The sequence below is a fragment of the Sprattus sprattus genome (genome assembly GCF_963457725.1).
Source record: "Sprattus sprattus genome assembly, chromosome: 9".
Taxonomy (NCBI): domain Eukaryota; kingdom Metazoa; phylum Chordata; class Actinopteri; order Clupeiformes; family Clupeidae; genus Sprattus; species Sprattus sprattus.
Genome location: NC_137928.1, coordinates 17412558 through 17437015, shown reverse-complemented (window position 1 = coordinate 17437015; position 24458 = coordinate 17412558). Strand labels below are relative to the sequence as shown.

The following is a 24458-nucleotide window of genomic DNA, read 5'->3' as shown; positions in this document are numbered from 1 at the left end:
GAGCTGGCTGGAATAAAGCCACTTCCTGACGTAAAGGGCCAGATGCAGCCGTCTCCCTGTCCGTCGGAGATGAATGTGTGTTTGTGCTGTGTCCGATCTAAACGCATCCGCAAAAAAAAATGCCACACGCTCATTTGTCTCTGTTTGGATACACACTCCACCTCTCTGTATCTGTCTGCGCTAGTCCACTTCAATCTTCACCGCCTTTGTTTATTGTTTGGACACTAACGCCCTAGTCGAGTCCAGCAGGAAATAATAATTAGTAGCCGATGACTGTCTTTATTTGTATCCTTTTGTTAGATGGCTTTTTTTTTTGTTAGAGGTTTTCTGTTGATCGGGGCCGTGCATGATTAGCCGCGCGTGGCAACCGCTTTTCAAAGCCATCACTTCCTCTACACGAATAGGGCCCCGCAGTTTCTCTTGCCGGGGACGGTCGGTCGGACTGAATGCGCGTAAGCGACAGAAGCCACACGTTCAGAATACCGTGAGACAAAGAGAGCCATGACGTCACTGCTTTGCACAGCCAAACAAAGGAAGGGTGGGGGGACGGGGAAATGCGTGCTGAACCTGAACTGCCATTATCAAATTAGCGGCAGTTGTGAACACACTCTGAATGCTTGCCTTGCATATTAAAGAAAGGGATATGAAAAAGAGGTAAATGTGTGTTTGTGTGTTCACCTGCACGCAGTGTGGGATGGTGAGGGGGAGCTGTGGCTCGTCGTGTCGGTCTCTTGTAGCTCTGCGCCAGATCTGGCCAACACTTGCTGCACACCCCTGCGACTCACCCACGGCTCATCCTGACACACACACACACACACACACACACTGTCTCACCTTCCTCCTCTCTCGTTACCATGGCCACGGAACCACATGGCTGGTCTGACTGGTGCATGGTGGGAACAAACACACAGACATTCCCTCACTCCGCCATAGCCCTGTTTTATATTGTAGCTTTACTATTAATACAATATCAGCCTGCTTATCAGTGCACAACTTTGATAGATTGCTACCGAAAACCCTACCCTGTCCCTACATTTACATATTAACAGAATCCTCAGCACATACATATTTTACTTGAGCGTAGCTACACTTTAACTAGTGCTGTGAGACATGACATGGAGTGACTGAAGAAATAGTTAGGGTAAGGGAAATGGGTGCCTTTTTTTAATCTCTTTGATGGTAAGTAAATCTAAGAAGCAGAAGTTTGAAAGTCAGGTTTATCTGCTTTTTAACTTTGAGAGAGGTGCTGCTCCTCACAAGATGCTGGTGACTCATGCTGCGTGGTTGAGCTTTCCTACCCGTGGCCACGATGTATGTGACTCACAGATATAGGTAAATTACTCACACGGAACACGACTTTTAAGTCGTTAACTTCCTCTAAGTTTCACCCGCCTACCACACCTCTAAATCCTCAGTACTGCTTGGATCGGAAGTGCCCTCTATCTGTTGCGGATTTATGAATCATAATCTCGTAGGACCGTGGGTGAATTTTACAGTGCTTGAAACGATGATTAAGATTTTGGCATTCATTCCAAGTGGGGCAGATAGATTCAAACTCAAGCCATTAAGCAGGTGCCTAAAGATTATACGGCTTAGAATATATTAATCATTGCGTAACTTCTCCCTCCATGTGGAAATGATCATGCCTGGGTGCCGAAGACGAAAGATTATAGAGTAGGAATCAGGTCCGCCTTTCCCCACAGCTGTGTTCTTGTCAGCGAGTGTCTGTGAAACATGCATAGACTCATATGACCACATTCGAGGAGACTGTCTTGGGAGGTGGCGGAAAATTTCTGCAGCCACACCTCTCACATAAAGAGCCCTAAGAGAACCTGAGGTGGGTTTTTTCCCACCGTGTGTTGCTCCATGGGGATCTGCCTAAATGAAGCCCTATGCATATAGGGATAATGATTACAAAACACCTGGTGTGAGATCTGCTGCATGCATGGTTAGACAAAGAAAACTTGCTGACCAGAGGGAAAATGTAACAGTGCCTGGGACTGTGTCAAATGTGAACTGTTTCAATCAGTTCTTCAAGTCTCTTTAGTGTCTCTTGAAACTCTAAGGTAATGTGAGAGGATCATGTGTTTGGCAGGATCCTCCCTACAGTTAACGCAGAGGGCCTCTCATGTTTCATGTGTTTGGGGCTCGAGAAAAAGTTGTAACACAAAGAACTTGGACGTTTCTGTACAGGCCATAAATTTGAATTCAGACGATGTGGTTTCAGTCCAGTCACAGGGGGTTCGCAGCAACAATGCATACACAATTTGCCATAGGCTTGAGGCTCACATGTGATGAAATAATTTCTAACTATCATAAAACAAATGTGGTTAGTGTGTAGGCAAAAGTATTAAGTATCTCTCAGACATGATGACTGAACGAAAATGCAGAAGAAGTGTGTGGAATTGCAGGGCAAGCTGCCCATATAGGAGGGACAGAAGCTGCATGTAGCTGTAGCTGAAGTTAGACCCAGACTTGCCTTGTCCTACGTTTAGGAAAGCAGAGGGCAACAGATGCAGGCTAATGAAACAAGGCCCTGCCCATAATATGTTATTGCTCACCCGGATTATCTATCCATCCCACCTGCTGCCTCGAGACAAATTCGTGGGGAGAGGTGGTGCGAGGGCACCGAGGTAATCTGTCTTTAGCCACCCGCCCCACGGATTAGCGTCATGCTAATGAACACCAGCGAGGGTGGGATCCCGTGGGACGTGTTTTTTCTTTCCCCCTTCTTATATATCTCATACTTCTTTGTCCCCTCTGCTCTCCTTCCTTTCCCTCCTAATTTCTCTCTATGCCCCACTCTGTCTCTGGACTACTTTGGTCCAGTGGTGGCCTTGTGTGACTAAAGCACTTCATGAGATTATGGAGGATGTGGAGGTGAAAGATGCTGCTGGTGATTTCCTCTGTGGCCTCCCTCCCTCTCTCCCTCTCTCCCTCCCTCCCTCCCTCTCTCTCTCTCTCTCTCTCTCTCTCTCTCTCTCTCTCCCTCTCTCCCTCCATCTCTCCCTCTCTCCCTCCCTCCCTCTCTCCCTCCCACTCTCTCTCCCTCCCTAGCAGTGACCGGTCACATGCGGCACTGGCCCGAGGTCTGTCTGCAAAACATGCAGAATCCTGCTGCCCTGGCTTTTTCTTAGCCAAGCATCTTAGCACAGGAAAGGACGAGAGTGACATGTCTGTTCGCTCCCCATGGGTCAAGTCCTTCATGCAAGAGTTCTCCTAGCTCTCATTGTGCCCCACTAAGCATAAAATAACACACCCAGGAATGAACACCACTCCAGCAGTGACTGGAATAAGCATAAAATGGGGCCTTGTATCAGGAACTTGAATGCCTCACACCTGCCATAAGCCCAGTGCAATTCAATGGTCAACAACAGCCGCTCGATGATATAGGGAGCGGAAATCTGTGGGTGGAAGTTCGGACTTTGAACTCAGAATCCACCCAGATTTATTCACCTCCTCCAGGCTTTGCAGTGGGTGTGGCGGTGTAATGGATGCCTGAGGATGTGTGCTTTCTCCACACGGCCCCATGAATCGCTGGAGAGATTAGCCTTGTTCCAGCACAGACCCCCTTTTGCCTGGGACTCGGCACAGACGCTATCTAAACGCCTCATTAAAATGGATTACGACCCTGCTAATGACTCCCCCATGGCTATCGCTTGGCCGGTAGAGGCTGGAGCTTGTCTTGGCTCTGACAGTCGCAGAGAAACTTAAGGGTGCGACAGACATGAAGCTGATGGTTTCAACCCTTCCTCTGCATGGCCTAGCAGAGAGTCAGGCAGACTTAAAGCTGTAGGTTAGCAGGGAGAGCCCCAGGGGTCCAGGCTCTGGCCTTGCTCCTCATAGAGTTTCCTATTCATTGATGACGGGATCATTGAAAGGAAACTCTTTTCATTATGTGCTAAGAGGGATTTATTTTCTAGCCACCCTCACATCCCTGCCTTTCTTTAAAAGTTGCTGCTCCCCAATGGTAACTTTTTTTTCGAATCGAGGATGACAGAACGAAGATCTTGGCACAGCAAGAAACCTGTACATTTGCGTAAAGGTTTGCTGGAGGCATTATTGGAGATTCTTAAGCATTCCGACTCAGATCAGGCACGGGCTTGTCTTTTTATTTCACGTAATGCCTCTGCACTCCCAGAATCCTCCTCTTGTCTTTTTATTTCACGTAATGCCTCCGCACTCCTAGAATCCTCTTCTTGATCCCTCAGATGTTTGGGAAGTGCTGTCTTATCCTCTGGAGGCAGGTCCACACCTCTGTTTTTCACTCAAATCCAAGCTTTAACCCCAGAAATGCCAAACATCCCAGGGATCTGTGGGACATCCTAGTTGTAAGTGCTGCAGATTACCGAAAGTGCTGGGGGTAGAGGGGTGGGTGCTTTACAAACAGTCTCTCCAAGTTACTTTTTGGGGAAAGACAGAATGCCCTCTACCTCTCCCTCACCCCGGCTCCTGCGCTCCTCTTCCTAGAAGTCGTAACGGCTTTTAGCCAGTGTTACACACACACACACACACACACACACACACACACACACACACACACACACACACACACGCACACACAGTCCTGTGATGTGCCGTGGGTGCGATAACTGTCCCCTCTAATAAGCTCACCAGTAGCAGAAAAGCTGCTGGGATCCCCGGTGCCGTGCAGTGGCATTCTTTGGGATTACCGCAGCGATGCCGCATCCCTTCAAAAGCCTCGCTGCTCCCTGCAGCAGTCCCACCACCAGACATCTGGCCTCTTGCGAGCGCCGTTTTAAATTTAGACCCTGACATCTGTAATTAAAACTGCACACCCTCCTCCCCAAAAAAGACGGCCTGGGTGGAAAGGAAATCCATTTAGTGTTTACTCCCATTTCGTTTCTAATCGTTTTATTACGGGGTGCAACCCAGGGTTTCTTTGTGCTGGTGTGGGGCCACATTCACATGTGAAGTAGCATTTGTGTGTGTGTGTGTGTGTGTCTGGGGAGACTAATGAACAAACTAACTTAATGAGAGACTCCAGATAAAGCTCACATGGTTCTGTGGCTAAGCGGCCTCCATAAAAGTCATAAATTGGCATCTGCTGCACCAAAAAATCATCTGAGAAAAGCACTCATTGAATACAATAGTAGGCCTTAATTACCACAGGTGCAACTGGCCTTTAATGCAGTGACCTGGATGTTTCCCACCTCTACTAGACTGTCTTCTCCTCTTGAGTGCCTCGGTGAAAGCTCACCACCTCCTCCTCTCGTGCATCTGCATGTGTGTGTGATGTCATTCAGAGCAACTCTCTTTGATCACCCTCTTAGTGCTGCCACAGCCCTCAGGATCAAAGGTCCACGTCCTCCAGTATGCCTCTATTAAACGTATTCTGTAACATATGGACTTTGTTTGGCATCGACCCAAGTTCGCAATCATAAAGCTTGTGCTTTGTGTGTGTGTGTGTGTGTGTGGTTCTGTAACATGTAAGCTCCATGATGGGACATTAGCGTGAGACTCTGAACAGGTTGATGGTGGATAGGGCTGGGAGGTGGGATGAAGCAGGAGGGGAAGTGCTGTGGATTCCGCAGTCATTCGCCCTGAAAGCCATTCCATGACAGGATTAATGGCGTTCCCGAGCCCTCCGATCAGCACAAGTTAATGAAATGGAATTGATTTTTCCCTCGGCACTCCCCCGCTTCACAGAGAACTCCCCGTCGGATGCATCACCTGCTGTTGGATTTAGTCTTGACAATCTATTTTTTATTCATATGAGTGCATTGCCTCATCTGTGTGTTTTGTCCAGTTTATCTATGATCTGTTAGGAGAGAGTGTACTGCAAAAAGTGCGGGGACTGTGATTTCGCTCCCTGACGGGTGTGCAGTGCACTCCTGTGTGATAAGGGCTCATTGAAAACCCAACCAGGCAAATTGTCTCTGGAGGCAGGGCTATACATCACCAGCACTGGGGAGAGGAGGCTGCCGAGTCAGATCAAGAGTGTTATCATCCTTGACAGTATAATGTGCAACCCATGCCCATCATACATGCGTGCACACACACACACACACACACACACACACACACACACAATAACCACTAAGCTAGTAAGTGTCAGCAGGAAATAAAGCTTTGCACAGATGCCATCTGATGGCTGGGCAGCGATCTGAATGCTGTTGGATGAGGATGGTTTGAAACATCAGCATGGTAAAGATGTGTTTCTTAGATACCTTGGTGGATTTTGTTGATGGGGGTTCACACATAGATGACGGAGTGCGAGCTGCCTGTCTCCCTCTCAGCACTCCAAAAGATGGATTATGGTGAAATGTTCCCTCTGTGCATCAAATCCCCAGATGGCACTGTGCCCCTCCCCCCCACCACCACCACTCCTCCATGTGCTGATATTGGTCCAGCCCCCTAACCAAAATAGCCAAGATAGCTGATCGTATTTGAGCAGCATTTGAAAATGTCAGCTCATAAAAAAATCAAAGACGAAAAAAGCTATCTGTGTCTTCTGACGTATCGATATGATGCAGCAGCAGTCAGTGACTCAGCAGCTTGTCCCCCCACCCCCTCCTAATGTTACCACTCAGACACTTGTAGACCTGTGACTGCCATGCTTTTGGAAATGAAGACAGATGACTGACTGAGTAAAAGCTCAGATGTTTCCCCCCCAGTTCTCTATCTCTATCTCTATCTCTATCTCTGTCTCTGTCTCTGTCTCTGTCTCTCTCTCTCTCTCTCTCTGTCTCTCTCTCTCTGTCTCTCTCTCTCTCTCTCTCTCTCTCTCTCTCTCTGTCTCTCTCTCTCTCTCTCTCTCTGTCTGCTCTGTTCCTAATGTGTTCAGTGGAGGTAATAAATATTTCAGTGCACCAGGGCCTGGTTTGGGCCTCAGCAGTTTCAGCACCGATAAGAGTAAGCACACAGCATATCTTTGAAATTCCTTTAGCAGCTTTCCTCACGCCCCTCCTCCCCTCCCCCATCCACAGCACTTAAACACCATGTTGATATTTATGCAGAATGCTGGGAGACATTTCATTTTCCCAAAAAATAATCCCTTCCAGTGCAAACCGCCACTAAATAAAAGCTGACATTTTTCAAAAAATTGCCTGGATATTTTGGTAACCTTTCAGCATGGCAGGTCACTGTGAGCGAATGCGCAGATGGCTTGTGCTAACAAATGTCAGCATGGTGACAGAGTAGCAGAGAAGAGGGTGGCTGTCACAACTCACAACACTGCCTACTGCTAACCAACAACCCATGGAGTCCTGGTTTCCAGAGTAACACGTTTGTGTACACAGAGACAACATATTAGTTGCATACCTACTGCGCCCTCTCCATTGTTGGTACTTAATTGTGCCTATTGTGTGTACTGTGCTCTGTGCACACTTGGGGACTACCTTTTTTGTGTAGTTTTTGCATAGTAGAGGACCATTGCATGTAATGGAGTAAACAGAATGTTGCTGCTCCAGACAGTTCCCAAACTTCAATGCAAGACTGCACTCATTGACTCTGTACTCCACCATCACAGGGCATTAATGATTCCAGATGATGGCAGGAATTTCCTGGAATATTTGTGTTATGATTGCGCTGAAATGCATTCACACCATATCTGTCCTGTCGTTATGTGGCACCCATGTGTGGATTGGGAGCTGTTGCTGATGTTTTTGTCTACACCACAAGAGGCTAGTCAGTCCGACTCTGTTTCTGATGTTTCACTTTTTTTTTGCTCCATCTATATACCATGAATATGCAGTCCTACTCTCTTACTGTGAGGTCTGCAGGCTCGCAGCTTTTCCTCGTGGCCTCGTAATGAAATAAATCCCTTCATCCGAGCAGAAGAGAAGTTGCTCTGCCCAAGGGAGCGACAGCATGGCATGAGGGGGAGAGAGTGAGGAGGGGGGAGGGGGGGGGGTGGTGGGGAAGACAAGACTCCCCTTTTGTACAGAGCTTTCTTCTCTTTCTTTTACTTGCATCATACGGAGTCTGTATTGGCAAAACTAAAGTCTGGAAGGGGGTAGGAGAGAAATACGCGCAAATGGAGAGCAGCCATTTAAATCAGAGGCTGAGCACTTCTCTGTGTGACGAGGAAGAAAAGAGGCCACTTGGCTCCATCATTTGAGTCTGTATCGACACTGCCGCTCATTATGTGAAATAGAGGCGGAAGATATAAAAAGCACTGGTAGGGTGGATTGGTGGATCTGCCTCAGTCTTTGTCTTTGATTACTCATTGCTGTCACCTTGTCAAACCGGTCAGTTCACAGCCAGCCGTGGGGAAATCGCATTCTATCTATGAGCATTATGGACAAGGCAGAGTGGATATGACTGGATTTATGACTGGCCTGTCCTCATCATTTACTCCCCCTCGCACAGGTCACAGGGGTCACTGCTGACATAAGCCTCTGTAAGTAGGGGGAAGTGGCATTTTTGGATGCATTCAATCACATGCTCTCAGCCGGCTCCACAGTAGCTTGTGGGGGTCGGGTGGGGAGAGGTAATCAAGTATGCAGTCGATGATGTCATGCTTGGAGCAAAAACGCCAGGGAGGTTTTGTCATCCCCTTCCCCTCCTGGTCACTCGATTGGATGAGGAGTGATCCTCTCTTTTGTTCCCAGACTGAAAACCGAGCCAGCAGTGTGTGTGTTTGTATGTGTGTGGGAGTGTGGATGTGTGTGAGAGAGACAGAGACAGAGATGGGGGTGGATGCTGTTGCTTTGTTGGGGTATCAAGTTCCCTGGGTGTAGGTCCTCAATGTCCTGCCACACACACACACACACACACACACACACACACACACACACACTCCCCAAGTCTCGTCTTAGGCTAGGGTGTCCCCCCCTCAGGTGTATAAGGACAAGAACAATAGCTCACCTGGACTCTTCTAAAAGAGGTCCGCCTAAACAACAGGCAACTGTTGTGAAGAAAGCCTCACACATGACAGATAGACAGACAATGGCCACAGCATTTCCCATTCGAGGACAAAGAATGACGTCTAAAGGTTCAAATCTGTTGCTTGATACCATCATGGTTGTCTCATTGTGTTTAATTACACTCTTTTAATAGCAGCTGCTCCTTGGTGGTACCAGGAGAATGATAATGACACAGGGCCCCTAAGCAAGCTCCACAGACAGTGGTGGGCCAGGTAGGAAGTCGTTACACTCTAATTAGTGTTGAAAACTGGAGGTGGGGGAGTGAAATGTGAATTACACACATCCACAAACACACATACACACACACACACACACACACGCACAAACACACACACACACACACATACACAGAACGTGGGATTTGAGGGATTAAGGGGACTCCAGCTGAGATGAAACAGCATTCCTGTTTTCTCCAATCACTCTGGGGGCACAGGCATGGAATTATGGAGCAAAAAAGCCACAAAGAGCCAGCAAGTGTGAGTAGCAGGCATGGACAATATTTAAGGGGTTTTCTCTTTTTGTTTGTGCTCATGGTGGGGTAATCCTTTTTTTTACATGAAAAGGAATTGAGGTTTTTCTCAACAAGAGACATTTACACACATTAACACAGATGTTCACACACACACACACACACACACACACACACACACACACATGCTGTGCACAGTGTCAGACAGGTCATTCAACTTCTGTTGCCCACAACAGAGAGATTGTCGCAGCCAAAAAGAATGGAAAAAATCCCATCCATATCCATAGTAACGTACACGCCATGCGTGATTATAGAACTGCCTATGAACCTAAGGGGCTCCTTCGTCTGAAAGGCACCGTGGGGTGTGGTCATCACCTGGAGAGCCTGTCAGGGGTCATATGGCCTATAAGATGGCCGTGTTGTGACTGCCGTCTGAATGTGTGTCAAGGCAGAAAGAGATGGCGTGTTAATCAGGGCTCGAGGGAGGGTGGTGTGGGGTAGATTGGAGGGAAGGGGGGTGGGGTGGGGGGACTGGACAGCCCCCCTTTCCCTTTCACTCTCAAACGAACAGGGACACGCTAATTGGGGAGATGAGTTTGGCAGTGTTATCCAACTAGAATAGCTAGAGGGTTAATAATGCTTGACGTGTGTGTGTGTGTGTGTGTGCGCGCGCGCGCACGCACGCACGCACGCACGCACGCACGCACGCAGGCTCTTGTTTGCGTGCTTGTTTGCGTGTCTGCGCGTGTACATCTGTCTCTGTTCCGCGTGCGTCTAAAAGTGTGTCTGATGGTCTCCTCCTCATGTGTGTGCTTGTGACAGACACGGCGTTAGCGTTAAGTCTAATTGGCCCTCAGGCTCTCCTGTCTGCCCCGCTCCAGCACATGGGCCGAGGGCTCGTGCTGCTCCCCTGAGCCACAGAACAGCTGTGGAGCCCAAGCCTGCAGTTTGAGAAGCCATGGGGGGGGGGGGGGCTCTGAAATTTTAATGCAGTGATTATGTTAACTAGGGTTGTGCTGAGCCAGCCTGCCAGTCCAGTGTAGAGTCTGATTGTGAGTGTTGTAGCAAGATCTGTCCCTGAAATCTCTTCAGTGTTGTTTTAATAAGCTAATGAGTTTGCTGTGTTCAGACCACCGCGATGTTGGGAATTCGTTTTCAAAAGAGCGTCTACTTGAATTCTTTGATGGTCTTCCAGCAATGCTGTGTCATTGAGAGAGCAAGAGAGAGAGCATGGAATGTCGCAGTGTTCACTTAATGTTGTGAATGAATTCTTTGATCTTTCCTTCTATCCCCTGTAAAGAAAGAGAAAAGAGAAACCTTGTTTACTTGACCTTCGGCTATGAGAGAATTAAGAAATACTGTGTGTGTGTGTGTGTGTGTGTGTGTGTGTGTGAAAGTCTGTGTGAGCATCTGAGCCTCTTTAAAAGATGTTGAGTCAAACACACACACAAAGAAGGTATCTTGTTGTGAGGTGGCTATGTGTCTGTTATCTCTCCTGGTGGTGTAGTCATGGTTGCACTGAAGTGCCCTCTCCCACTGCTGAGGAAGACTCTAGCACACGCAAGTGGCAGCAGAGGCTGGTGTCAGGGACAGCGTGGGCTAGGAGACAAATGTGTGACTGGGTTTATCTGTCTGTCTCTCTCTGTACGCCTGTCTGTCTGTCTCTCCTTTTTGTTTCTTTCTTTTTTTCTTTCTCACTCTCGCGCTCTCTCTCTCTATCGTGGCCTATCTCGTTCTCGTACCCTCTTCTCCTTTTTCTGTGTGTGTCCCATCTTTGAAGGAATCGTTCTGACAGGCTATTGAGTCACCGCCTTTCTCTTTGCATGGAAGGAGCAGCTAGGAGACTGAGCCCTTAGCTCTGCCGCTGCTGTCTTCATCTTCATCTTCATCTTCCTCCTCGCCCCATGTTCAGATTACCTCAGGATGTCAAAAACTGTTTCATTGCCCTTTCTCCCCTTCGCCCCACTCATACTGCTTAAAGTCATGCAAAGTTCAAAGAAGTTTGTCCTACATTTACCTGGAGTGCATGCGTTTTCAGCACCCGCAAATCCACACCAATAACAAGAACATTGAGTGAGTGATTCCTTTGTACGTTTAGTTTAGTTTATTTAGTTCTATAATGTTTTGCGTCTGTTCCTTGTCCTCTCACTACACTCTTCCATTGGTAACTGACTGACCCTTCTTCGAATGGCCATTGTGGTTATGAACTCCTCTCCCCCATTCCTACTGACACACTAACACTCAGTTAAATTTAAATTTAAAAGGAATCTAGCCCACAAGTTTAGTCCCTTCGAGGCATTTGTCCCTGTATCCCCCACCATTCTCCTCTTCTTTTTCTCCCATCACATGGTAAATCAGGTGACACCCGTCCCTTAAGATTAGGGGCCCGCGGAACTCTCCTCAATGGGGACATTGTGAGGAGCCATGACTTTCTCTGGCCACTCTGCTTTCCCCATTTAATCTATTTAGTTGTGCTGGGCCGAGGGGCCGGGGCCAAGGCTGCGGGGAGAACCGTAGATGTTAGGGAAAGTGTAGCGTTTTACTTCCTCTTTGTTCTCTGCTCCCTCTTCGGAGACTCACAGATAGCTGTGAAAGAGGTGCAGGGATCTCCAAGACAAAAAGGCTGCCCACCAACAAAAACAAAAAAACTAACAAAAAAAACTATTGAGCTGAAATGGCAGCAATATCATTGGGGCCCCTTGGATCACAATGTTAAGATTGTGTCTCCTATGGCAGTAGTTTCAGTGACGTAATTTAGCCTGACTGCTTCTCAAGTGGGCCTCACAATCACAACAGGTTAAATGTCAAAGCCAGGGTAGTTCCCAGTTACAGTGTATATACATGGACAGCATGGAGGTTGAATTACCTCTCAAAATAGCATGTCTGAATTAGCAATTCAGATCTATCCTATCTATCTCTTTTACTTCCTCCTCCTCGGCAGCGCCCCTGCCTTGTACCTCAGCTCTGCTATACACTGTTTCAGTAGGACTCCCATACTGCCTCTCACTGAATGACTCAGGGGTGATCTAAGTGTTTTTTTACCTCATACTTATGAAGGTCTCTTCATGGGACAGTGACTGTTGAACTCTGCTGCCTATCTCTCTCTCTCATTCTTTTTCTATCTCTCTCTTTCTTTCTCTCTCTCGCTCTCTCTCTGTTTCTCTCTCTCTCTCTCTCTCTCTCTCTCTCTCTCTCTCTCTCTCTCTCTCTCTCAAACCTCTCCTCGGCCCAAACTATTTTTATTATTCACCGCTGTGAATATTTCATGCTGCCACCGGTGCTCCTGATTGGCTGAATGTCTGGAGGGATGACGAAATGTTAACTGCACCCTTGGGCTGTCTGATGGCCCTTTCCAAAACTCAAAAATGTCCTCTCCAGTCAATCCTATGATTCCTTTGCTGGTTTTAAGGAAACATGTGACGACAATGGTTATGTTTGTTACATGTTTGTCTTTTTATTTTTCTCAAAGCAGTGGGAAAATTATCAAATATAATGTGAGCAGGGGTGGGCAGGGTTAGCTTTGCCCGTCAGGCCCACAAACAAGCGATCAACAATATTTCCGTGGAGAGGTTAGCCAAGTGCAAAGGACAAGCTGCCTGGAATCCTGTGTTTTGTAAGGCACTGTTCCATAATGGTCTCTCCGGTCTTTCAAAATATGAGACCAAACAAAAAACAAAGTGAGACAGAAGGATATAATGGAAGAGAATAGAAAGAGCGTGTATTCTCCAAAGACGGGCCAGGTGTCTGGGGAAGCCACTGTCATAAAACATAATATGTGGCAGATTCCTGAAGAGAGACTGGAGAGGTTGAGGGCATTAAACGTAACGTCCTTGAAAAAATGCTGTGCACACCAGCTGGGCCGTTTCAGTCATGATATGATGATTTTCTTTTTTTTGAGACAGGATTATATCTGGGTTATGAGGTGACGCCAGAGTATGGCTTATTATTTTTTTCAAATAAAGCTGTCTTTGTTAACGGCCCAGTGTAGCTCTTGTAAAGCTGATGTTGCTGTTCACTGAGTCAAAAGAAACTTTATGAAGTGTGTAGGATTCATAATGGGCCCTAACTTTGAAGTGAATGCACAGGCAATTGCCATTATCTCCTCTTGGTCAGTGATTGACTGTTTCTCTTTCTGTCTTTTTTGCAGTGAGGGAGTCTTCAAGTGCCCAGAGGACCAACTTCCCCTTGACTATGCCAAGGTATTGTGACCCAGCTATCAAAAACCACAAACTACTTTTAAAAACAGTTTTTGTCTTGATTGGTCTCCAAAAACCCTCAGAGTCTGACCTTTCTGTAGGCGTTGTACATAACTGCCTTTTGCATCTTCACCAATAGAATCTCTGCCAGATTTATATTTATTAATTTATTTCTTAAAAACATGAAAACAACATAAAATGTGTTTCCGTCTTGTGACTAATGCTGTGAAAATGCCACCTGAAATGAGCGTCACCACGAGCTGTAAACAACAGCGAGGCCGGGTTGGGCTCCCTCTCGCCAGGCTGTCCCCTAGCCAAGGTCTCAGCCCTCTGCCCCGAGGCCCTCTGGGTAGCGGGAAGGAGAACCTGGGTTATTAGCCGCCCGCTCCAACGGGCCTGGCTAATTGTGCTAACAAACAACCCTAGGGCTGTAATCTCCGCCTCGGAAACGTCAGATTCAGTTCAGAGGCAGGAGGACGATAGGGCAGAGGTTGGAGGAAGAAGCGAGAGTGAATCATTTCATTTTTTCATATTTCATTCTTTTTTTTCCCCCAAGTCAGATCTGACAAAACAATAACTTGCTTCTCGTCTATGCGCTCCGATGGTAAAATGTCACTGGGCAGCACGCGATGATAAACATGACCAAAAGTTATTTATGTTTTTTAACAACAAGCCATTTTTTGAGGGTAATTGATGGAGTGGAAGTAATACGAAGCCTTCAAGCTGTCCACAGACACGGCTGCCATTGTTAGTCTAAAACGTGGCTCTTTCATGGGTGAAAAAACACAGTGGACTTGAGGTCAGGTAAACGGGAGAAGCAAACACTGCCATCACTGACTCGGCCTGGGCCTCTGTTGGCAAAGCACAAAGTGGTCAGTGAGGTCACCAGTCATGTGTCTTCTTAGTGATGGACTGACTTATCTTTTTAATTAACTTCTCCATCTGGGTTTCTTCCTGTCTGTTTTTTTTTCTGTCTCTCTTGTCAGTGCATTTATTCAGATTACATGGGAGGAAAGATAGATGGCCATTTGTGTTGTGGAGAAGACAAATGTCCCAGTCAGACATTTCTTCCATTTGGTGCCAAAACATAAGCAATGCTGTTGCCTGAAATTTATCACCAGCCATCATGACCAAACATGACAGAAAACACACTTTCAATTACTGGATGCAGCTTCCTCAGTTACATCCATCTTGCACTACAAAATGTATGGTAGTTCATAGCATGCTTTAGGAGGTCACATGTATCTTCATATTTTCTTTGAAACTATTGCATTGTGTTAGACACAAAGGTTTTTTGCGTAATCTTTATTAGATATGTTTGGTATGCATTTTATTACGTGCAAAAGCCACAATAAAAGGCTCCTGTAAAAGTTAAGAGGCTGTTGTTGGCATTGTATGTGTAGATATAATCTAAGTCATGATGACTGCAGTGGAAAATATATAATTTGTGTCTCAGGGCTTTACCCCATTTAATGGCTCAGGTCTTTACCACATTAAAATTGACTGCTGTATAGCTTTCATATAGACATGCTTAAGCCTCATTGAGTAGTTGAAAGGACACAAACGCAGAGACGCAGAGACGCAGAGACGCAGAGAGGCAGAGAGGCAGAGAGGCAGAGAGGCAGAGAGGCAGAGAGGCAGAGAGGCAGAGAGGCAGAGAGGCAGAGAGGCAGAGAGGCAGAGACGCAGAGAGGCAGAGAGGCAGAGAGACAGAGAGGCAGAGAGGCAGAGAGACAGAGAGACAGAGAGACAGAGAGACAGAGAGGCAGAGAGGCAGAGAGGCAGAGAGACAGAGACGCAGAGAGGCAGAGAGGCATTACAGCCAAGGCACTGGGCAGTGAGGCTGGCTAAACCACTTTACAGCACACTTGTGTGTGCATACACGCACACACAGTCCAAATGACATACTTACAGTTGCACTGACAACAACACACACACACACCATGCTTTGAAGAAGCAGCAGTGGCAGGACACCTGTCATAAAACATTATTTACTGTGGCCCTCACTGCCACCCACCCATAGGCCTATAAATTACCCCCTGCTCTCACACACACCACTCTGGGAATTACCGCCCCCCCATCACACAGACAAACACACACACACACACACACACACACACACCAAACACACAAACACAAACACAAACACAAACACACACACACACACACACACACACACACACACACACACACACACACACACACACACCCAAGTCTTTCCTGCTGGCCCTGACTGTTGGCCTTTACTCCCATCAGTCCTTAGGGCCTCAGGAGAAGCATCTCAGTAGAGAGGGACATTGCTGTTTGAAATCTTTCCTTTTTTTTGTTGAAGCAGACAGAGTAAACCCAGGCCCGGGGTCTCTGAGCAGCTTACCTTCCTGATCCGCTCTGGCCCGCCGTTATTAAAAGGTCTTTATGGCAGTTCTCCACAGATTTGGCCCTGCAGAACAATGTGGGAGTGTGAGGGCTTGTTTTAGAGGATTTTTCATCCCCCCCCGCCCCCCACCACCACCCCACCCCTCACTCCAGCCGTGGCTCGGCTCAGCACACGTGATCCTTGGCAAGGAAGAAAAAGAAAATCTTATTGCCGGTATCTGTCTTAGTCAACCATGGCAGAGAGGGATATTAAGGTCAGGAGGTGCCTTGTTATGACCTCCGTATGACAAGACGTCTTTGTTTTTTCCGATATCGGAGAAACTGGATACATAGCTGCTCCGTGTTTAGGGATGCTTCGAGGTTAAAAATAGCCAGAGAGTCTAAGTATCAGCTTTGTCCCTGCTCTTGATCAATTATTGATAGGGACCTCTTCAACTACTCTCCTCACTCTTAACCTTGGACAGGAGTCCTTCTGTCACTAACAGCTGACCAGACTCAATACAAGTCCATGGAGCATTCGTGTTGCCCTGTTCCTTCATAGTCAGACCGCTCTCCATGTCCGACTAGTGTGGAAAAGGTGACGCAACAGAATGAGATAAACCTGAGAGGGGCTCGCTGAAGGACGCCCAGATAGGAGCAAGAGGGAAATGGATCTGGTGTGGTTTCAGAGCGTCCTGGACAGGCTTGGACCAGACTGTTTGTTTGGGTCGCTGTGCTTTCTTGGAGGCCCGTCTTGTAGGAACCCAGTGAACCATTTGTGAGTTTGCATCATGCTCCGGTTCTAGTTCACATTTGGCCGCTGACTCTTGAAGGGCTATGGCTCATCCCTGAACCACCTACTGTCTTGGATGGCCTCAGCATTGCCACAGTGTGTCCCATATCACACTGAAAATGGCTGGTGCAGTCTTATGCTGTGCAGGCCCCTGGAGAGAGAACGGTTTCCAGTAAGGCGTACTGCATGGCGTGGTCTTTTATCATCAGAGACAGTAAGCTGTGATTTTAAATCCAAGTGACACCCCCGCCTTCTCTTATCACAGTTTTGGGGGGTAGAGGATTTTACTGTGATTGGATCGAGAAGCTCCTCATTCCCTCAGATCTTGGTGGACTATAGGACCAGAAAATACAATACCCTTCTCTTCTATACCATCTATTATTATCTCCATGTTTCTGCCTCCAGTCTTTATCCCTCTCCTCCTCCTGTCTGTCAAGCTTACACTGTCATGGTTTTGTCAATAAAGAACTGAATAAGTACGAGGGGGTTTAGTTAGGTTCGACTGCATCCAACTAGGCTCACCTTCATGCACTCTCCCCTTGGATCACTGGACTTGCACTGGTCCAGCGTCAGAACAGTGGGCCACTCAACGGGTTGCTCCTTCTCACCATTGCAAGCTCAGAGCAGTGCCTCCCTTGACCTGAAACAGGGCTAAATGCAGCCCTAAGTGAACATAGAAACCACAGGATCTTCCCTCTGGGAAGCTAGAACAGATCTGATCCAGTGCTGCTATATGGGCCCACCTGAAGCTGTTTATTCAGCGCTTTATAAAGAACAGACACCTTCATAGTGCGCAGAGCTCTAAAAATACTGTGTACATGTATCTAAATAGATCAACATAGTGTTTATTGCTTTTCTTGTAAGCAGATATTGCTGCTAAACATAAATGGGCAGGGTCCGGGGTCAACCCACGATGTTGACTTCCTCTGTGCATTACTGTGTGTAAGTGTTTAATACTTGACTGTTTCTTTGTGTGTGTGTGTAGATCTATCCTGACCCTGAGCTGGAACAGCAGATCCTGCTTCTGCCCATCCGCTGCATCCACAGTGAGGAGGGCTGCCGCTGGAGTGGGCCCATGAAACAACTGCAGGTCAGTCTGGGGCCCAGGCCATGGCTTGTGTGTTTGTGTGGGCGGTTTCTCTTGTTTTCTTTCTTTATTTCTTTTGTCTCTCTGTATCTTTTCGTTCTCTTCGGTTTATCTCCTCTTACTCTCTCTCTTTCTCTCTGTCTGTCTCTCTATCTCGCTCTCTCTCTTGTACGTCCTCTATGCACCTCTATGCTCTCACATAAAAGTATTAAGAGTGTCAGGTGATTTTGCCTTTGTGTGTTTGTGACCGTGTTTTATTTGTTTCTTTAACACCATTTAACTCCTCTGTCTCTCTTCCATCTCTCCTCCGCCCTCAGGCCCACTTCTCCACCTGCGCCTTTAACGTGATCCCCTGCCCAAATCGCTGCGCCATCAAGCTGACGCGCCGCGACCTGCCCGAGCACCTGCAGCACGACTGCCCCAAGCGGAAGGTCAAGTGCGAGTTCTGTGGCAGCGAGTTCACTGGCGAGGCCTATGAGGTAAAGCCCTATAACGCCTTATTGAGAGAGGATGTGTCTATCTTTGTCCATCCAACTCTGTCCATCTCTCTCTTTCATTCTCTGTCTCTGTCTGTCTGTCAGTCTGTCTGTCTTCATTTAAGGGCCTGTTTTACAGTTTTTGTATTCCCTCTTTAGACATGTACTTTTACCTGTGTAAGGATTTCATACTGTCCTTTTTGGCTGTGTGTGTATGTAGTAAAAGGAAAGTAAATAGAACTAGGATTTTATATTGAATGTGACAACAAAAACACACACACACCCAGTCTCAGTTTGTCAGGCTTTGGTTTCCTAATGCATATTGGAAGGCTACAGGCAAGCTCATTGACCCGTTCAGATCGATTTGTTTGTGCTAAAAATCTTTGCTGTGTTCCAACACCCTTAAGCAAACCAGGGGCCTGGGTTTGTCCTCTAAATTATATTTTCCAGTCTCGCACTCACTCACACACCCATACACTCCCATGAATAGCAGACTTGTTACTGTATGTTGACTTCAGGAAGTGCCGTACAAAGTCCCTTTATGGGCACACAGTCAGTCCACTGGTGGGAATGAAAAGGCTGAACTGTAAGCTGCCCTCATGATGGGTTGGTGTCTGGGGTTGAGAAAAAAGAGAGAGAGATGGAGAGAGGGGGACTTGTAGAAATAGAGAGAGAGAGAGAGAGAGAGGGGGGGGGGGGGAGAGGGAGAGGGACAGGGAAAGAGAGGGAGAGGGAAAAGCAAAAGAGGGTAAGAGGGAGAGGGAGACTTATAGAAAGAGAGTGCCCCAGGATGGGATGCTCAAACACCAGTGTTGTTTCTTAATCAGTGTCCCCTCCTACATTTATATACTTTTTTACTCACCATACATGCCAAAAGCAGCACCCTCATGTCACCACAGGCTCTCTTTAACAGCAGTCTTCTTTTGTGCTTATTTCAAAAGCAGCTTGTTAAAGTGCCACAGTCAAGATAAACAGACATAGTTGTGTGAACAATTTGAATCGGGGTCCGTTTTTATAGCTATGGTTAAAAACAGCAACTAAAAAAAAAGCGAAGATGGTGTTTTTTTCTCTAGTGTGGATATTGCTGAATTCTGACTGATGATCTGGTTTCTCTCTGTCCCTGTTTGTCTCTCTTCCTTGTCTGTCTCGCTCCCCTCCCCTTTTTCCCCTCTCCTCTTTCTCTCTCCTCTCTGTTGTCCCTCCATCTCTCCTCTCCCCACGCAGAACCACACGGGCATCTGTCCCCAGGAGAGTGTGTACTGCGAGAATAAGTGTGGCGCCCGTATGATGCGCAGGCTGCTACCCCAGCACAGCATGGCCGAGTGCCCCAAGCGCACGCAGCCCTGCAAGTACTGCGGCAAGGAGTTTGTCTTCGACACTATCCAGGTGAGTCTCGCCAGTCCATGCCGTGCCTTTGCCAGACTATGCCACACCAAACTCCCTCTGGCCGACACAGAGTGGTCTTAGACAAATAGTGTGGCCCCTTTACCCCGAATCTTAGTTACTGAGCGGATGCTGCACACGAAGGTTAGAAATACTGGCATTGGTGGTCTCTCGTTGTGGAGCATCTTGATCTTGAGGTTGCCATTGTAGCATAGCATTGTAGCATTGTAACATAATAATAATGCACCTACTTGTAGCCTAGAAGTTTCTATGATAGCCTCTCAAACACAAAACTTCTTTCTGTGGCTGTACACAGACTTCAGCAGAAGGGAGTGTACCCAGTGTAGGAGGGGTTTGAGGTGCTAGTGTGTGTGTGTGTGTGTGTGTGTGTGTGTGTGTGTGTGTGTGTGTGTGTGTGTGTGTGTGTGTGTGTGTGTGTGTGTGTGTGTGTGTGTGTGTGTGTGTGTGTGTGTGTGTGTGTGAGAGAGAGAGAGTGTGTCAGCATTCTCTCACAGCGGTTGGTGGGTGGGGGATGATGGTTCAGGGCAGTGCGAGTGAGGTGGCACAAGGCAGAGGCGAGCATGATGGCAGCTCTCATGAGCCTGGCACCGCGAGTGCCATGCCAGCCTGCTGCGACTGGTAGTGGCACGGCCAACTCCCCACGCCCCCGAACTGCACCTGTGCCCAAGCTCACACACACTCACACTCACACGCACACACACACACACATACTTACTCGCACATACACACACACTCTCTCACATAAAAACAGATAGACACACATCAGAAAACACTCTTTGCCACATATTCACGCATATGCACAGAGGCACAAATGCTCTCTTACACACACACACACACACAAATACACAAACTAACATTTGCTCTCAGTCACACATTCACTCACATGCACATAGGCGCAAATGCTCTGTCACACTCACTCACACACCCTAACATTCACACTCACATTAGCACACATTCCTTCACGGGCACATACACGGGGGCATGCTAACACACACACACACACACACACACACACACACACATACACAGGGTCCCTGACACCTCGTGGCCTGTGGTGTTGCTGTGAGGAGATCCCTTTCACAGGTTCATGTTGGGGAGTCCTCCTGACTCATAGGTCGCCTCTGCGGCCAGGGTTCCCTCTGTGCTCGGCCCTCGTCACCTGTTCTGCTCACCCACCCGTTCCGCTGCTGACAGTTCCCCCATTTGCCCCTGAGATGAGCCAGTGGAGTATCTCAGTGTGGTTGTGTTGCAGTAACAACCACACTGAGATTACATGTTGAGATTATCGATTACAATGCTTGTGTACCTCATTGATTTCTACAGACTGTTTTACAAATCAAAATGCCTCACGGCTGCTGTATTCATACTGCTGATGTAATTCATACTTGATGTAATTCAAACCATCTATGACTCATCATTAACATACAATTTGATTGCTTTACAATGTCCAGATACTGCAGCTCTTCCCTGCTCACCTTCCTCTCCCTCTCCTGCCTCCTCCCTACAGAACCACCAGTATCACTGCCCCCGTTTCCCAGTGCAATGCCCCAACCAGTGTGGCACGCCCAACATCGCCCGTGAGGACCTAGCCAACCATGTGAAGGAGAGCTGCGGCAGTGCCCTGGTCCTCTGCCCCTTCAAGGACGCTGGCTGCAAGCACCGGGTAAGGACACTCACGGCCACAACACTTACAGAAATAAAACTTCAGTTCACAAACTTTAGTCATTTGAGCAACAAACAACATATCTTAAAAAAGAAAACAAGAACTGGTAGAGGGTTTACAGCAAGTTCTTGTGTCACACCAGCTTCATTTCAGTGGGTTAAAAAAAAAAATTGAATTTGTCCAGTGGATGGAATTATTTTCGCGTGGCTGCATTCCAGTCGGAATGCCAGCTCGTCATGAGTCAGACACCCGCAAAACATCTTCACCCCCCATCCCCTCCCCTTGTGACTGACTCACTGTCCGGATGCCAGGCTGCCAACTCCACTGCCCACTTTGCTAGTGCCCTCATGTCCATGAGAGGGGCGAACACTGACCTGTCCTTCAGGCTCATGTCCTGGTCATGCTGGGCAGTTGGTGAAGCCAGTGAGCACCAGTGTGAGCAATTACAGGATGAGGACAGACACTGGATGGACAAATTGAGGCTACTAGAAAACAGAAACTTAAGTCAAATCATGAAATCCTGATAGAGTTCCCTACATTGTTATGTGGAATTAAGAAAATATTTCTCAAAAAACTGAATTCTTTTTTTTCACCGGCACTTTAAAGTACGAGATGTAAGAATTACTGTCTTCTTATTGTCATGTGAAGCCTGTCAGGCTCGATTGTTCAGCTTTCCCCTTTTCTGCTCGTTATTGAGCGTCTAAAATTAAACTCCGAGCGTATCTCCGAAATTACCGGAGCCGCTGCCTTAACTGCTGTCCGGAACAATGACTGTCTTTAAAGAAAACATGCGGGAAATCTGCCTCTGGGGTTCGTTTTAATGAGAGTCACACTTTTCCGATCTGACAGGGCAGTTTTTTGTTCTATTTTCTGAACACATTAACTCGATGTGAATCGGATATAGACACTGCGTGTGTGTGGGGGGGGGGGAAGGAGGGTTTGCTCTGAACTTTCTTGTCACTAAAGCAGGCTGGTTTCCTGCTTCTAGCAATAGGCTTTGTTCTCCCTTGGAACCGGAGGGAAAAGAGAAAGATGGGGAAGGAGGGAGGAGTGCTGAGTGCATCCTTTATCGCGGTGGCCATGTTTAAATTCATAAAGGCTTCTGCCTGTGTTAGAGAATCTGCTGAAGGCTTTGGCCCACAGTAGTAATGTGCCCAGACACACACACTCTGCACTCAAGATTTGATGTCCCCAGCTGCTGCTTTCACGGGGACTATCCCCAGCTACTGAGGCTTCTGGGACATCCTCTCTTCAACTTAAATGGAAATCAGCAGTCATATTAAATGATTCTCTTTCACAATGATTTTCACTCAACGGCTTGAAAGGCATTCCATTAAGTCAGTGCTGTGTCATAAAGCTAATTGAATTTCAGTGCTGATGGGTCCGTGGTGAGCCATGAATCTCTCATGCACACTGACCAGCCTGCACTCCCCAAAATGCCCTGCTACTTGCTTGTGTAGCCATTTTGGATTGCATATTTATGTTCAGAGGGAGGAAGGGAGATAAGAGTTTTGTTCCTAAAAATCTGGTCACTGGTCTGGTCAAGCGTTGTACCAGCCTTGTTAGGAGCCCTACCCAGATTAGTTCCTTTACGCCCGTCACTCACACTGTTCCTTCTCTTTCTCCCCTCCCTCTCGCTCTCTTCCAGTGTCCCAAGATGGCGATCAGCCGTCACCTGGAGGAGACCACCAAGTCGCACTTGACCATGATGTGCAACCTGGTGGTGCGCCAGCGCCAGGAGCTGCTGGAGCTGCGGCGGGAGGTGGAGGAGCTCTCCATCAGCCACGACGGCGTGCTCATCTGGAAGCTGGCCGACTACTCACGCAAGCTCCAGGAGGCCAAGCTGCGCAACAACCACGAGTTCTTCAGCCCGGCCTTCTACACACACCGCTACGGCTACAAGCTGCAGGTGTCGGCCTTCCTCAATGGCAACGGCAGCGGCGAAGGCACGCACCTGTCCATCTACATCCGCGTGCTCCCCGGCGAGTACGATAATCTGCTGGAGTGGCCCTTCTCCTACAAGGTCACCTTCTCCATCATGGACCAGAGTGACCCATCGCTCTCCAAGCCGCAGCACATCACCGAGACCTTCAACCCAGACCCCAACTGGAAGAACTTCCAGAAGCCCAGCGGGGCCGCTGGGGGTGGAGGGGGCGGCAGTCGCGACTCCATGGACGAAAGCATGCTGGGATTCGGCTACCCCAAGTTTATCTCGCACGAGGAGATCAAGAAGCGCAACTACGTCCGCGACAATGCCATCTTCCTCAAGGCCTCCATAGAGATCCCGCAGAAGATCATGACCTGAGCTAGACTTGTAAGGGGGCCACAACGAAGGACCAGACAATTTGTCAAGTGAAGTCACAAAAGAGTCATATGGACAAGACTGTTTATTTTCTTTCTGTTATTTCCAGTGGTGAAGTCTGGACTAGATGTGCTAAAATGCATATACTGTTTTATAGACCGAGCACTACCTTCCCCACTCAGAAGCACTCCTGAAGGACTCAGAAGTCATCTGTGTTGGTTGCGACCAGTTGGAGAAGCTAGTGATTTTTCAAAAAATTTAGGAGGTTCAAAGTGGTTGGTCCGCAGAACCATCACTCTGAAACATTTTGTTTTAAAATTGTTTTCCTTATTTGGATTTCTTTTTGACACTTTTTCTTTTCAATCTGCATCAAAGCCTTGGGGAAAAAAATCAATAGTGCCTAGAGAGAGTTTTTATGTTGTTTTTATTGTCTCTGTGATGCAGATATGAAAGAAGAACAAATAAACAAACACGAGGCGAAGTGTGGCAAGGAGACCAGGAAGGTCTTTGCACTTAAGCGGAATGTTTGTTAACGCATCTTGTTGAAGCTTTGTGGTTTGACTGAGACGGTCCTAAAGCTTGTGAAGAAAAGGCTCGAAGATGTTAGGAATTCAACAGGGACACTCAAAACACACTTGCCTTTTTTATTTACACACTTCTCTCTCACCCTCGTGCTCAGTGCCGCAGTTCACAACCTTGTGTTTTCCTTTTCCCCTGTTCGAACATTTTAAGTGAACTAACAGCAACTGTGAAGTAAATAACTTTCTTTGTCTATCCATGTTCCATCACTCTAGCAAGATGACGGAAAGTTCTAGAAAGCCA

General features: G+C 47.6%; 1 protein-coding gene across 1 annotated transcript in view; it reads left to right on the top strand.

The window, feature by feature from the left end:
- Positions 1-23639, top strand: part of traf4a (tnf receptor-associated factor 4a) — a gene marked incomplete at both ends in the record, with an annotated part of 31549 nt that extends 7910 nt beyond the window's left edge. Inside the window, 6 exons of the mRNA XM_080844261.1 lie at positions 13508-13559; positions 17690-17794; positions 18109-18270; positions 19492-19653; positions 21179-21334; positions 22983-23639. Coding sequence (XP_080700387.1) covers positions 13508-13559; positions 17690-17794; positions 18109-18270; positions 19492-19653; positions 21179-21334; positions 22983-23639 — 1294 coding nt within the window. The remainder of the gene's footprint in view (positions 1-13507; positions 13560-17689; positions 17795-18108; positions 18271-19491; positions 19654-21178; positions 21335-22982) is intronic.
- Between the last annotated feature and the right edge of the window lie 819 nt (positions 23640-24458).